The following is a 14,385-nucleotide window of genomic DNA, read 5'->3' on the forward strand; positions in this document are numbered from 1 at the left end:
TGACCACTTCGGTGGAGGGATGGCGGTGCCATCTTCTCTCTTGAGTCTTGGTGGTGTTGACTAGAGGAACGTTCTTGAATACGGGCGTAACGCTCCGATCCAATGCGGCAACCACTACGCTGGTTGTTTACGATATGCGAATCACCGCGTATGAAGACTCAAGACGCCACCTATAAGAATAACGATGTGGCGTAGTAGGCGAGAGCGCGAGCCAGCGTCTTCATGTTTTGTTTCCCACGCGACGTCATCCTTTTACACAAGGCGCGCATCTGCTCCCATTTCTCTAACCACGCGACGTCATCCTAGGCCCGCGCGCTGGTGTTGGCCGCTGACGTCACGCTACCCTACTTCGCAGCCGCGGCTCGAGGCTTCGCCCCGCTCCGCGAGAACGCCCACTCAGATAAACGGATCCGGCGGGTTTGAGCCTCCTATGCTTAATGTACGACAATAAAACTGCGAAGTTACAATGAAAAACTTGTAGCGTACGAACGGTACTGTGCTCGTACTGGATATTGTCAACGTGTAACTGTGATCACAATGAGTGCTACAGTTAAAAAACGTTGCCTACGCGTAGTTCTTATAGCTTAGCTGTTAGTTGTTATTATTTATATATGAACACTTCAGCGAGAGATCTCTTTCATTAAGCAGGTTGGTCGCGGAACCGATGACAGCCAATGAGGCAACCCTTGACACCCCAAGGGGAAACTAAGTTAATCAGGCACGAAGGCGCTCGGGCGGACCTGGGCGTGCTTGGCAAAAGGGCCGTCCCCTCGTTCAGTCGACGCCACCGACGGGACGAGTAAAGCCCGGCCCACATGGAGCGATTTTCTTGCGAAAATCTGGCGAACGGCCGCGCGCGGCGTCCACCTGGCGGCCGGCGGCTGTTCGCCGACGATCAAGGTGGGCTAAATATTTTCGCCGGCGATCCGCCGCTCGCCGGAAGCGGCGAGTGGCGCGGACCAATCAGGGCGCGGTCGCGTCCGACTTCCGGCCGCCACATTTGACTTGGCTAGCCAGCCAAAGAACATGGCGACGAAAGCTGCGCGAATCGCGTACAACGATCGGCTGATCATAGCCGTCCAGGCGCGACCAATATTATGGGATTGCTGCCACCCAGAGTACAAGAACTCACGGAAAAAGATCGTCGTGTGGCGTTGTCCGGACCGGTTCACAGCGCAGCTGGGCGTTTTCTGCGACTACTGAAAGGATGTGTCCGCGACCTTCTTGAGCAATTACTTCGAGTGCAAACTGGGAACGGATGTTTGCAGAACGCACAATTACCGCAGCACCTCTCATAAAACCGCGGATATCGCGGCTACGGTACAGTACACTGTAGCTACGGCATCTGTGGCTACGGTACCGCGGCGGCTGAACACGATTGCCACTGCACAGCGTGGCCAGCCCCAGCGATTATTCCGCGTCCTGCAGTCCATGTTTTGATAAAAAGTGACAGAAATTGTCAAATGGACATTAAACCTAGATAATAAGTCGTTTTATTTACCGCGATTACATAAAAAATGGTTTAATTGCAGATACAAAACTATTTTTTCACTGCATTTTACTGGGAACGAAATCACGCTGTTCTAGCAACACTGAAATCGTGGCGGCGACGGCCGCCTGTTTTTCGCCGCATGTGGGTGCAGCACGGCGGCGGCACGCTGGCGATCAGCCGCGCTGGTGCGGGCCGCGCGAAGTTCGCCGTGAAAGTTCGCTCCATGTGGGCCGGGCTTAAGGCACGGCAGGCGCCAGGAGGTCCAAGGTGTTCATGAGAAAAAATAACTACGGCAACTTCGCGACACGACACTCCTACGGAATACAACTAAGCTTGTGAGCGAGCTAGCTTTACTTCTACATGGCTGATACCACTGGTACTCGCCAAAAATACTTTTGAAGAATGCTGGTGGCCATGTTTTTTCTTTTTTTTTTTACGACAGGGCCATCCCCCTGTCAGCGAGGGGGCGATGCAGAAATCTGAGGGGGGGGGGGGGGGGGGGGGTCAGGACATCCGGACATCCCCCCTGGATCCGCGCCTGGATGTAAGCATGAAACGGCTACCGGCAAAGCAGATTGGCTGGAGACGTTACCAGCCACAATCTTAAAATGGGTGTAGCGCATGTTCGCAACGGCACACCCCACCACGCCGCGCCACACCACACCACGCAATAGACTTCAGACTCTGCCCAGGCGGCGCTGCGGAAAAACCCGCCACCAGCGCCCCCATCGCAGCCTTGGCGCAAACTGAGTAGTGCAGAGAGAGCTTTCCGCAAGCGAAACTGCATAGGCCACAATGGAGCCCCGTCTTTCGGTTGTGTTGAGGCGCGGTTTCCTAAAAATCAAGGACCTGGAAAGCTTCTTCCGCCCATCCACGCTTCGGAAAGGGAGCAGAGCGAAGTACGTGTACAATGTAAAAGAAGTTTCAGGTGTGATTTCGGCGCGCTGCAACTCGCAAGTACAGCGAGCATCGTACAACGTCGAGTTCGAGGCAAGCACTCCGACGTCCGTTCTTTAGCGCCTAAATGTGTTAAATTTGGGTACGCACATAATGTGAAAGCGATGAAGTACATATATTATTAAGTCAGTTAGCTATGTAGCTTACGGTTAGTCGTACGAAGCTCGCTTTATCAGGGCCTTTTCAGTTGCGTTCTCGCTTCAGCTCTCGCTTCCTGGGCGTTGAGCGTGTTACCGTGCATCTTCGAATGTTTTCTCCACGGTTGTCTTCCGTTCGTATTTACTGCAAATGGAGATACGTGCGTGTCCGCTTTCGCGGGGTACAATCCAAGGCAAAACACACTTAAAGGTTGTCGCGAACGATATTTTGGAATTTATTCGTTTGAACACGTGTTAGCACTCGCTAGTTGTTGCACGCGCTAAACTAATGGCTATCTGGTTTCAAATCTCTCAAAGGGTGACCGCTTCTTATTCGATTGTTTATCGCTTACTGCGGCGCGATTACATCTGTTCCCGGGCAGGCCCGTATATACACAAACGATGCTGCCGTTTTTGCGTTTCCTTTTTTGGAGACCACAAAAGCTCTATCGCACCTTGTTGGCGATAAGACGAAGGCTTCTCACTTGTTTCGGTTTTCAGACGTGCACACAGCTATCTTTCAGTGCGCTTAGCTTCTTATTCATGAATAAACATTGTGTATTTTACAACACAAACGATTTTCTCGTCACTTTATGGTCACTCTAAAAAAAATTACGACCATTTTTTTTTTCAAAATTGGTTCTTTCGAAGAATTTAAATCAGCAATTAAAGAAATCGACCCTGGGGGGTCGCACTTGGCAAAAAAAAAAAAAAATCGACCCTCAAAGGGTTAAACATTTTATCGTAATGTTTAATGTCGTAATTATTTACAGAGAATAAATTCTTCCAAAGCCTTTTTTCGGGCAGCAAAAAGAAAACGTTTTCCAAGGCAGCAAACAGCCTGCGAACATAACGAAAGTAAGCTTCCTACAGTGCCTGCGCGAAGCATCTTTCTGTCTCGCGGGAGCTACAGCACCGCTCAGTACGCTTGAATTTTTAGCAGACGCTTAAAACAACACACGCGCACAAATTAATGTAAATAAACGCGACATTTTTTTTTCTACACACGTGCGTTACTTCGCAATTACTCATCCAGTGCTCCTACAGCAACTTTATTGCTCGCATTAAAAAAAAAATAATAAAACAGTCAAGAGGGCTCAGTGCATTGCGAAACGTGCTTCTTGTATCGGAAAAGCAGGAACTAGAAATGAGCTCGCGATACCACAATGCCTTAGAACACGATTTTGGATTCATAAAGGAACCAAAATGTTTGGTTAAACTGACCTGCCAAATCTCTCCGTTCCACTTGCTGAGTCAAGCGGAGGCGGACGTGTGTAAACAGGTAGAAATATCGATGGCACATACGCAGGATGGTTCACAACTTTGTTTATTTTGTTGCCAACGAAGGGGCGGCTGCAGATTCTTCAGTTTTCGCTTAGTTGCCATAGTCCCCCATCAGGGCTACGCAACACAATTACAGCAGAACAGCATTATCACACTTTTTCATGTGAGCGGCTGTGTTGTGGAGAATGCGAGTAATTCGCTTACCCAACACGCGAACGGCCCGTATCCAGCGCTCTCGCCTTTCCCCTTCATACCGCCGCGATGGAAATAGGTAAAACTGAACATTGTTATTCAGTCCTTCACGTTCATGGCAATTTACAACACAACAGTAACGTCGATTGCGGCGTTTCTTCGTAGCGCGCGGAGCTGTCGCTGTTGCCGTCGTGCTCGCCATCGTCAAAAACTTTATGGCAGTTCGGCGGCGCGTCCGACTAGCGGAGAAATTCATAGCTCTCATTCTGGGTGTTAAATGCGCAAAACATTCGCAATATGAACCAGAATTAAGTTAAAGCCTTGTTTCGCACTCGCTAGCTGCTTAGGCAACTTAGCAAGGGAGCCGGACTTTGCACAACTCAATTATTACCTCTTCGCACCGGCAGGTGGCGCTACGCGTCTTGCAAAACTCCAGAGTCTGACGTCTATACTGTGCACTGGTCCATATTGACGCTGCCCAGCTAAAAAAAATGTCACAGTTTCGCCCTAAGGGCGAAGCAATGAATGCGATAGCAACACAGCAATGTCATACGAAGTAAGGTGAGCGGCTTTGGTAACAATATGAATTGTAGTAAACATGAGCTGATTAAGTAAGCAGGTGTGCTGCGGCGTAAGTAGACCGACATGAAGAGAGACTCGATGACCACGAGAAGGCGCGTGTGAAACGGTGGTGTTGATGAGAAGCGCTTCCCGTGGGCAGCGCGCGTGCGAAGGGACACACCTGTAGCGCTGCACTGCCGATCCGGGCAGCATTACATGTGTAGCGTGCGTTGGAAAATGTGGCCTGACTATTACTAACTGAATGAACAAGCGTGGTGTGAGCGCGCACAAACAAACATGAAGAGATCACACTGAATCACTGCAGACAACGACTGTCAAAACGCTGGCAGCAAGCATACGCCGCTGCGGGCGAAGGTACGTGCCGTCTATCGCTTCAACAGGAACTGAGCCGCGAATGCACGGCTCATAAAGGTCAGAGCCGTGTGGAGATAAGAGACGGTGCGGCGAGCGACGAGCGCGGTTGTTGGCAGAAGAAAAGTGCGCCCCCCCCCCCCCCCCCCCCCGCTTCCTCCGGCGCTGGCTTCCCACTTCCTTGCTTGCGCGCGGGAGAGATAAGAGACCGTGCGGCCGAGCGACGAGCGCGGTTGTTGGCACAGTAGAAGTGCCCCCCCCCCGCTCCCTCCGGCGCGGGCTTCCCGTTTCGTTGCTTGCGCGTGGGGGATTGAGTGCGTTCGCTCTCCGTGATAGCGTGCGTCGCAGCACGCTTGCGCTCGGGCATACGGCGCGCGATGAAGATTTTATCTATACGGAACCTCACGGCGACGGCGACGGCGACGGCGACGCCGACGGCAGAAATCCGGTTGAAGTGTCCATATAATTGCTATCGCAATAAAAAAGAAAACCGGCTGAAGGCGGCACGACAAGCAGCGAAAGACGCCAGGGAGACAGAGCGCGCTGCCCAGCTCGAAGAAGAAAAGCGCCTGAAGGAGGCGCCACGCAACGTGACGCAATCTCTCGAGGCGACGCAAAACCCACGCCGCGGAACTCAAAGACCAGTGGCGTTGAAAGAGCACAGGCAACTCTGTCTCAGCACCAAAAGATGACAATCGAAGTGTATGGTGCCCTGTATCTGCCTTTCGAATGTCGCTATTGGAAATGACAAATAAAACTTCAGCGTACTAGAAGTTACAGCTTGAGTTATATTGTGGACAAACATTAGGAAGAACTCGGAAGCAATATTTTCTGTCACTTGTTTGGGAAGTAACTAGCGTATGTAATGCGGTCCCGTACAAACGGGTGGGGGCCTGAGACCGCATTTCCTTAACTTTGACTGGCTGCCCGGATGTTCTCGTTTGAGTGCCATGATAACGGCTCTTGGCTCAAGGTCACAGAATGTCGCCGACAACGGGAGCTAAAAGCATTTCATGCTTAAAGTTATTGTCATATGTGTTCTATTTATCTTGCGGTTCATTGTTAGTCGCATACGTCAAGAAACGGACTCCTTGCTACAACCCTAGAAATTGTTCTGGGGTGCTGCCTGTATGAAAATAGGATGTTACATATATGGATAAGAAAAAAAATGATCGCCTGAATGAGTGAATAAACGAAAGGTTACAACATATGGTTCGTTAAACGGTTTAGCACAGTTCCATGCCAAACCGACCAACGTACCGTTCCATAGCGTTCCCTCAGGCCTTGCCTGAATACCACAACTGCCCGCTAACTTAACCGTTCGATAGCGCATGTTGAAATTGTTTGTTGAGGGATTTGTGCTATAAATTACACTGTTGTTAGTAAGTAAACTACTTTCAAAAGCATGTGTAAGGTCGACGGTATGTGCCGTTTCGGTGTTTCTGGAAAAGATGTTGAAAGAAGTACTGACGTCGCGTTTTTTATTGCTTTATTCGATAGCCGTCGACCCGTTAATTACGCTACGGGGCCTCGATTCCCCGAGAGCGCCACGCAGTTGATTACGTTGCCAGAGCGCAGTGCGTCTTTGGACGTGAAAACCTGTTGTGGCGGTGCCCACATGGCCTCGCTGTTAATTCAGCATTCGAAGGGGTGAACGTGTCGCACCCCTGCGTACTACAGACGTGCTCTACGTTTCCAAGACGGTCATCGTACGGCCTTCAACCACTGCGCACTGAAAACACGTGACCACCACCTACGTTTTTCGGCTTCATGTCCGAAGCCGTTCAGCGCATGCCGCGCGTTTCGTCTTTAGTCATTTGTGGCAAGGAATTGAGGCTTCGTAATTATGCCAGCGTGACGACGAGACTTTTCTCGTGGCGCCGTTTTCTCTGCGCTACAGAGTGCAGCTGCCGAGAAAAAATTTGGAGTGGAACGCGATCGCAATCAAAGATCCCCGACTGCTTCCCGACAACTGCAGCTTATGTAACCGTAATGTTAACCGGGAAACGCTGGCAGCGAACGCTATGCACGAAGGCGAGCTTTCTGGTAGAAATGCGGCCTCTTGCGTGGGCCGATCCCGGAGGTAGTGCGCAGCCGGGCCAAAAAAAAATATACATATTTTTTTTTTCAGGTTTCTGTTATTGCTTCGCAGTATTTCCGTCTGAGAAGAATTAGCATAAAAAAGGCATGCGCTGTCGGTGTTTTGTTCCATGACATTAGTTTGCGGGCTGTATTTCTCAGAATTGCGAGGAATAACTTTGTCAAGAATGTAAGAAACAGCATGAGCAACTTTAGTGACAGAATGGTGATAGAACCACCGGTATATACTGCATGCCATATAACAAGGCGTGGCATTTACCTTAATATATACGGAAATTTGTTGTTCCCGGGACACCAACACCAGCTTTTCTGCGACACGGGGCCCTTAACGATATCGCGTTAAACGCACAGAAAGAGGGGCACAGCATGTCCTTTCGGAAACACAGCTTTCCAATAGATCACAACAAATGCATGCGCCGCAAATCACTGGCGGCTTGCGTTATTTTTCTTCAGGCCCCGACTCCTGCATGAAGTTCAAAGATGAGCCCAAACGTAGTCGACGAATCCACTCTGGTGGCCGGTTGGGATGACGTCGACAGCTGCTGCGGCCGCGCGCTTTCCACGCCACTCTGCGCACAGCCGCGCCATCAGCCGGCCTAGAGAGCGCGCCGCTTTGTGACGGTTCGAGAAACGAGGTGGCTGGTCTCAAACTACTGGCAACGCCTCGGAAAGGAGGTGGTCAGTAGCTAATCAGGTATATAACATCTTGCCTATCTCTCCTTGACCTGTCTTCAATGGCATATCTGTAACGCTTCTATCAATCGCTCTTCCCTGTTTCTTTTTTATCCCCACCAATACTCTACACATCTCTTACTTATCTGACCAGTTAATGCTTCCATCGCTTTGAACTTCTGGAAGTTACCTATACGGGTCTCGCTGGGCGAATATGTTGACGGCATTACATTACGACGTGCCGTCCTTTCCGGACTTTGGCAGCAGCAGACACATCCTCAGGCAGCGCCTCAAATAGCACTCTGACCGCGCTGCGTCAAATACGGCCAAACTGTTTATTTAAGTTATAACACGACTGTGTCTTCGAGTGTTCTCTCTTTTCTTTTTTTGCTTACTTTTTAATCATGTCCCGCCATTGTAAAATTCTGCGCTATAGGTAAAATTTGGCCTCTTCCAATTTTGTTGTTTCTCTCACACAGATTGCCGTTACAATTACTGCCAGAAAAACATCGCTTGACAACACTATTTCAATAAAACACGTTGCCGGGCTAGTTGGTGCATGATTGATTACCAGAAACTGCGGCGCAGCAAATGACGAGGGGCGACAGAGTGTCGTATCTCGCCTTTTGCTGCGCCACAAGTATTTAGTAGAACTACATCACGGTGTAAGAAGATGGGTGCTCCGACGGCGCGCCCGCGCTGGGGCGAGAGAGCTGCTACTTCGTGTGACCGGAAGTGAGCGCCGCCGCTAGGGGCAGCACGTGTTCAGGAGGCCTTGGAGTAGCGGCACAAAAGTGGATAATTTACGACCTCCGTCAGCATTTAAACACCCATACCCAAAGATATGCAATTTTTCGTTATTCAGACGCCAAATCCTGAGCAGGTAGAACGTCTCATGTCCCTTACTGTCAAAATATCGTCATTTCCAACACGAGAGAGACGCGTCGTCTGCTCGAGCACTGCTAGGTAGCCGCTGCTCGCCGCATCGGAGTCAATCGGAATGTCGGCACAAATATAAAGGGACGTTCCAGCAGGCTAACGACATATATGCGTCGAAATAAAGCACCTCTGCCGCGCGTGCCCATAGAAGCACCAGCAAAGCGAGCGAAAAAGTGGCCCCAGAACAGGTGCTGCCCCTTGCGGCAGCGGCGTGCGTAGAGTCACACTAACGGCAGCTTCGGCTGGCCGTTTCGGAGCGCTCTAGACCGCTCTCGCGAGCGCCGTTGTCTTCGGCTGGTTGAAAGAGGGTGCGCGCCTTGCGTTCGGCTAGTCTTTTCGATCGCTCTCCTCCATCTTCGAGCGCTCTGAGGCTCTCCGCGCCCTGTCGTCGGAGCAGTCGTCGAGATGAGAGCGTTTCTGGCAACGTCATCACAGCACAGCGTCGCCGCTCTTGGCGACGGTCCACCGTTACCTAGGCAACCTAGGCCACAGCATGCTGGCGTCTCAACGAACGGTCGTCCCACCGGCGCGCCCGGCGGTGTAGCTTTGGATAGGCGACACATCGGACGTTAGCAGTAGTCACGTGGTTTCGCATCTGCCATTTCCTACTCCGACAGCGAGTCACACGTTCGTCTTGCGCGCTTATCCTCTACCTCCGAGTTCGGGGAACGCCGGATCTGCACGACTCTGCCTCGGTGCCTTATGGTATACCATAAGTGGCCGCGCCTCCGTCGGATCACCTGCCTTCTTACACCGTGAACTACATGCACCTAGCCTTGGTGAGCTCTACAAATGGTCTCTACAAGAACCAGGCATGTGTTGCCTACGAACACAGTATTTGCAAACCCGCGATGCAAGAGCTAAGTTATCCCACCTCTGCAAACGTGGATGCTTGTCGATCGTCTCTTTATTTTGACGTTTTGCTGAGCCCGGGATTAGACGAACCTTGAGGTTCTACAATGTATTCGAAAGTGCTAATGCCACAGGCTTTCTTTAACTGCAAATCGTTTTACCGAAACGTGTTCCCTACTTTGTGCTATAAGCTACAGATTTTTTTTTATTTGAACTGTTTTCATTATGTGGCGCGTGCCAGAATTCCAGGCTGTAAGTATCGGTATTTTAGCACCGGCTTGTTTGTGTGAAACGCTGTGGCCAGAGGGATCTATGCGCCACAACAGTCCAGGTAAAATTACTGCCAGTGTATGTAAAATTTAACTGGGACACTGCTCTAGATATTGCATTTGTCATTTCGCCTAATCGTTGTTCCACATATTGTCACGGTGCGGTGACCGTCCAGAACAGAGCCGTGCAAGTTCAATCTGCTTGTCGTTGCAGCCATCGTGTGGCGAAGCACTGCGCGGGCTCACGTCACAGCTTCGTAATGTTACCCGCGATATGTTGCGTTGTTGGTCACTCGATATTTTGAACGTGTTGCGGAACGATTTTTTTTTTTCTTTTCTCGACGCGGCCGCACTTCCGTTAAGCTGAACACGACAAGACACAGTTCAGCCCGCAGGCGACGCGGCTGCAACGAATGTGCGAGGCGTCACCTGACTCCGTTCGGCCGTCGGATAATTTCATTTGTGTGAGAAGAACCAAGGGGCTCGATTTTGTTAATCATGACCACATAAAGCCACCAGACAATGAAACCAAGGAAAGCATCGGAGAAATTAGAGCTGTGGTTGAAAAAATTAAATGTAGAAAATAATGAAGGGAAATGAAAGTGAACGAAAAGATAACTTGTCGCCGGTGGGAGCCGAACCAACAACCGCCGCATTACGCGCGTGCGCACTGAGCTACCAATTATGATACGATGACGGCTATCAATCAGTCCACTAACTTGGGTCTATCCCCATGTTTACCACCTGTTGTTCAGTACTGCAGATGAGCAAGAATGACACCAACCGTTTCTCTCCCCCCCGATGACGAATCTATTTGTGTGTCACACGGTCAGCGGACAAAATAAAATCGAGGTAACATGCGGTTTCAAGACCATCGCGCATGATCTATTGGACATATTATGGCGCTTCGCTAAACTCGTACGGGCAAGGCGTTTATTTTCTGACATTTTAGCACATGAGTCCTCCGTTTCGTGGGCACAGACGGACGAGCGTCAGCACCGAAAAAGTAGCGTTGATAGATCGAAAGTACTGCATAAGAGCGCACCGAACAATTGTGAAAAGCGTACCATAACACGTGCTAGCCGTGCTAGCTGCTCCAGCCTACGAGCGTCTTCATTAGCATTGCATTCGAGGAGGCTGTAAACCGACTCAGTAGTAGCGCACGGCTCAGCACAGCGCGCTAGCAACATTGCAGCAAACTCTTCGTCAAATAAAGTTTTATTCATTCATTCATTCTTCGGCAACACAAGTAGACGGGCTCCGACCACATTCGCATATATGCAGCGAATTTCCTCGCGCAGACGGCTGAGAGAGCCACAACGGTGCCCATGGTAAGTGAAACACACCATACTGCTCGCCAGGAAGGCAAGACACAAGTATACGGCGTCCAACAAAGCATGGCGCGTCATTTTCCGGAACACTGCCGCCTCCTACGCCACGCGCTGCACAGCAGTATGGCATAAAGCCCCTATATAAATATAGGGGCTTTAGTATGGCATCTTCGGCTGGCTGTTTCGGAGCGCTCTAGACCGCTCTCGCGAGCGGCTTTGTCTTCGGCTGGTTGAAAGAGGGCCTTGCGTTCGGCTGGTTTTTTTTTTTTTTTTTTTTTTCGATCGCTCTCCTCGGTCTTCCGAGCGCTCGTCGGAGCAGTCGTCGAGATGAGCGTTTCTAGCAACGTCATCATAGCACCAGGCCCCGGAAACTCTCGAGTTCACCAAATGGCCACAGAGGGCGAAAAATCAACCGCGGCGCGTTCCAGCATAAGCGCGCAAGTGGAGCTACTGTAATTTGGTCGAATACTTTAGTTAGTATTTTTTCTGCTAGGGGCGCTCAACACGACTCAACACACTCTCTCGAGTGAAGCCGAACAGGACGGTTGTGGCCGAGTGGAGCTCAGCGCAGCAGGAGCAGTGAATAAGTTCAATTTTTGTTTATTCTTATTTGGTTGATAGAAGTGTTAGGGTACCCGAGCTATCTATATATATTGTTTTTCATGCTTTTTTAGTTTCTTGGCTAGTTTGGTAGGACGTTAGTAGGTAGCGAATAGTTCAACTTGTTTAATTTTTTTTTTTTTTTTGGAAGCGGGTTGTGGCGCACGTGTTGCATGGTGAAAGCAGTGTAAAGCGGCAGTTTTAAACCGCGTTAGGGAAGCTAGCGGAGGTAGCCGGATAGCGAGTTTGCCTTACGGCTTACCGTGGGGCCTTGATCAGGTATTTTATTGGGCTTTCTCGTTAGGTGGACGGGTGGACAATGGCGCGGCAGGCTAGGAAGGACAGGGGTGATGACGAGCTGGTGCAGTGCGAGGAGTGCAAACGTTGGTGTTATTTGGACGAGACGCACTTCGCCAGTTTAGCCGACGCTGAGGAGGCTAGCTTCGCGTGCAGGTCGTGTGAAGGATTTAAGGGAGCTGTGCGGCGGATGGAAGGGAAATGGGCAGCCAGTGTGGAAGAGCTCAAAGGGGAGCTGAAGGTGGAGCGAGAGCGGCGAATTGAGCTCGAAACTCGGATCGGCGAGTTGCTTCACAGGGAGGGGGCCGAGGCCGTCCTGGTAAAGCGAATAGCTGGCGAGCTACAAGAAGAACGGGAAAAGCGGGCCGTGCTGGAAGAGCGGGTGGAGGCGCTAATGGCACAGGCGGCGCGTAATCCCGGGTCAGCTCAGGCGGGCGGCGGGGACAGCGCGGAGACTCAGGCAGAGGCATGCCATGAGAGCAGGGAGGGACGCCTAGGGGCCGTTGAACAGCAGGCGAGAGCCGGCGGCAACACGGCGGTTCCACAACTCTACAGTGAGGTAGTGCGGCAGGCTTCGGGTGGGAAGGGACGAACGGCAGGGAGCACATCGTCACGTGTCAGTGGCGCAGGGCGGGTGGAGAACCAGCTAGCGCGAACTGGAGGACGAAAATCGCAGGCGGGAGGCAAACGTGTAGAGCGAAGGGTCCTAGTGGTGGGGGACTCCAACGTAGCTAGGGTTAAGGAGGGCGTCCTTACAACAGTGAAGGCAGACGGGCGGGTGAGGGTGGAGGCCCAGTCAGGGAAGTGCATGGTTGACGCAATGGCAGAAGCTCAGAAGGTGGTATCGGACAACCTCGAGCATGAACATCTGGTCGTTATCCATGCTGGTCTCAACGATGTGCTGAAGGGAAGGAGCCAGAACCTAAACGGACAGTTAGAGGTTGGGTTGCGTAAACTCAGAGAAACCTCTACGAAAGTGCATGTGACCATATGCACAATCCCACATGTCCGGGGCCAGGCTAGCGCGATGGAATGGAGGGTGCGTGAGGCTAACCGGGTCATTAGGGGTCTGAGCAGACCACTTGGGTACGGTGTAATGGAGGTAAACCGGGAAGTGTACGAGTCTGGCTCCCAGCCTTTTGCACAGGATGGCATTCACTACAGTGGTGCCACGGGCGGGAGCGTAGGTAGTAGGATAGGGCGCCAAGCTACGGCTTTTTTGGGGGGACCCAGAGCCCTAAGACCACCAGTGTAGACGAAGACGGACCCAGAGAGGCTCCAAGATTCAAGAAACGTAGAATCGGTAGAAGAAATAGACGTAAGCACCAGGGGCAAGGTCATTCTGACATAGGTTACATTAACATGCAAGGTGGCAGGAATAGGCTGAAGTGGGAGGAGATAGACGAGCAACTAAGGCAAGAAAAGATGATGGTATACGGGTTTGTGGAGACACATCTTAGGGACATGGAGCAACCTCCCTGTAATCCTGACTATGCATGGGAATATTGCAATAGAACAGAGGGCAGCAGAAAAGGGGGTGGAATTGGTGCATTCATTCATAAAAGTATGAACTGGCAAAGGGTCAAACAGGAATGCAAGGAGCATTTATGGCTAAAAGGGAAAGTTGCAGGAGAGCAGACACTCCTTGGCTTTGTATACCTGTGGACAGGAGCAAATGCCAAAGAGGAAAACAAAAAAATGCTGGAATGCATATCAAGTGACATTAATGAGCTAGGAGAAGGGTGCGAGATTATTATACTAGGAGATATGAACGCACACATAGAAGACATGGACGGGTACACAGACTCAACAGGCAACATGATGCTGGATATGTGTGAAATGCATGACTTAGTTGTATGCAACAGTACTGAGAAGTGTGAAGGGCACATAACATGGGAGGTAGGGAGCCTGCAGTCGACGATAGATTATGCACTAATGTCACATAGGATGCACGATAGGCTAAATGTAATGAGCATAGATGAATATGGCTCCAGAAGTCTAGGTAGTGATCACAAACGTGTTAAGGTGAGTTTTAGAAGGGAAATGAAAGTAGGTAGGAGGCAAGATGAACAACCAGGTGGGATATTTTACTCGGAAAAGCAGCTTGAAATAGCAACCCAGCAAATTGAGGAAGTAATTTCAGAGGATACAAAAACAGAATGGACATATGCAAATTTAACAGGACTATTTGAGCTAGAGCTTACTAAGGTACGAGTCAGGACAAAAGGGAACAGAAGACGTAAACCCAAGAGCTGGTGGGATGAGGAGGTTAAGAAGGCCATAGAGAAACGCCAGGAAGCATCCAGGGAACACAGATATTCAAAGCAGAG

At 50.7% G+C, this 14,385-nt stretch overlaps 2 protein-coding genes across 3 annotated transcripts in view; one reads left to right on the top strand and one right to left on the bottom strand.

The window, feature by feature from the left end:
- LOC125944183 (uncharacterized) overlaps positions 1–14,272 on the top strand; it is a 321,505-nt gene extending 307,233 nt beyond the window's left edge. The window contains exon 2 of the mRNA XM_049664505.1: positions 12,063–14,272. Within this exon, the coding sequence (XP_049520462.1) occupies positions 12,078–13,310 (1,233 nt within the window). The 5' untranslated portion in view covers positions 12,063–12,077 and the 3' untranslated portion in view covers positions 13,311–14,272. The remainder of the gene's footprint in view (positions 1–12,062) is intronic.
- LOC119444262 (endothelin-converting enzyme 2-like) overlaps positions 1–14,385 on the bottom strand; it is a 146,863-nt gene that overhangs the window by 48,555 nt on the left and 83,923 nt on the right. The gene's annotated exons all lie outside the window — the stretch shown is intronic.

The sequence above is a fragment of the Dermacentor silvarum genome, chromosome 3, assembly GCF_013339745.2.
Source record: "Dermacentor silvarum isolate Dsil-2018 chromosome 3, BIME_Dsil_1.4, whole genome shotgun sequence".
Lineage (NCBI taxonomy): Eukaryota > Metazoa > Arthropoda > Arachnida > Ixodida > Ixodidae > Dermacentor > Dermacentor silvarum.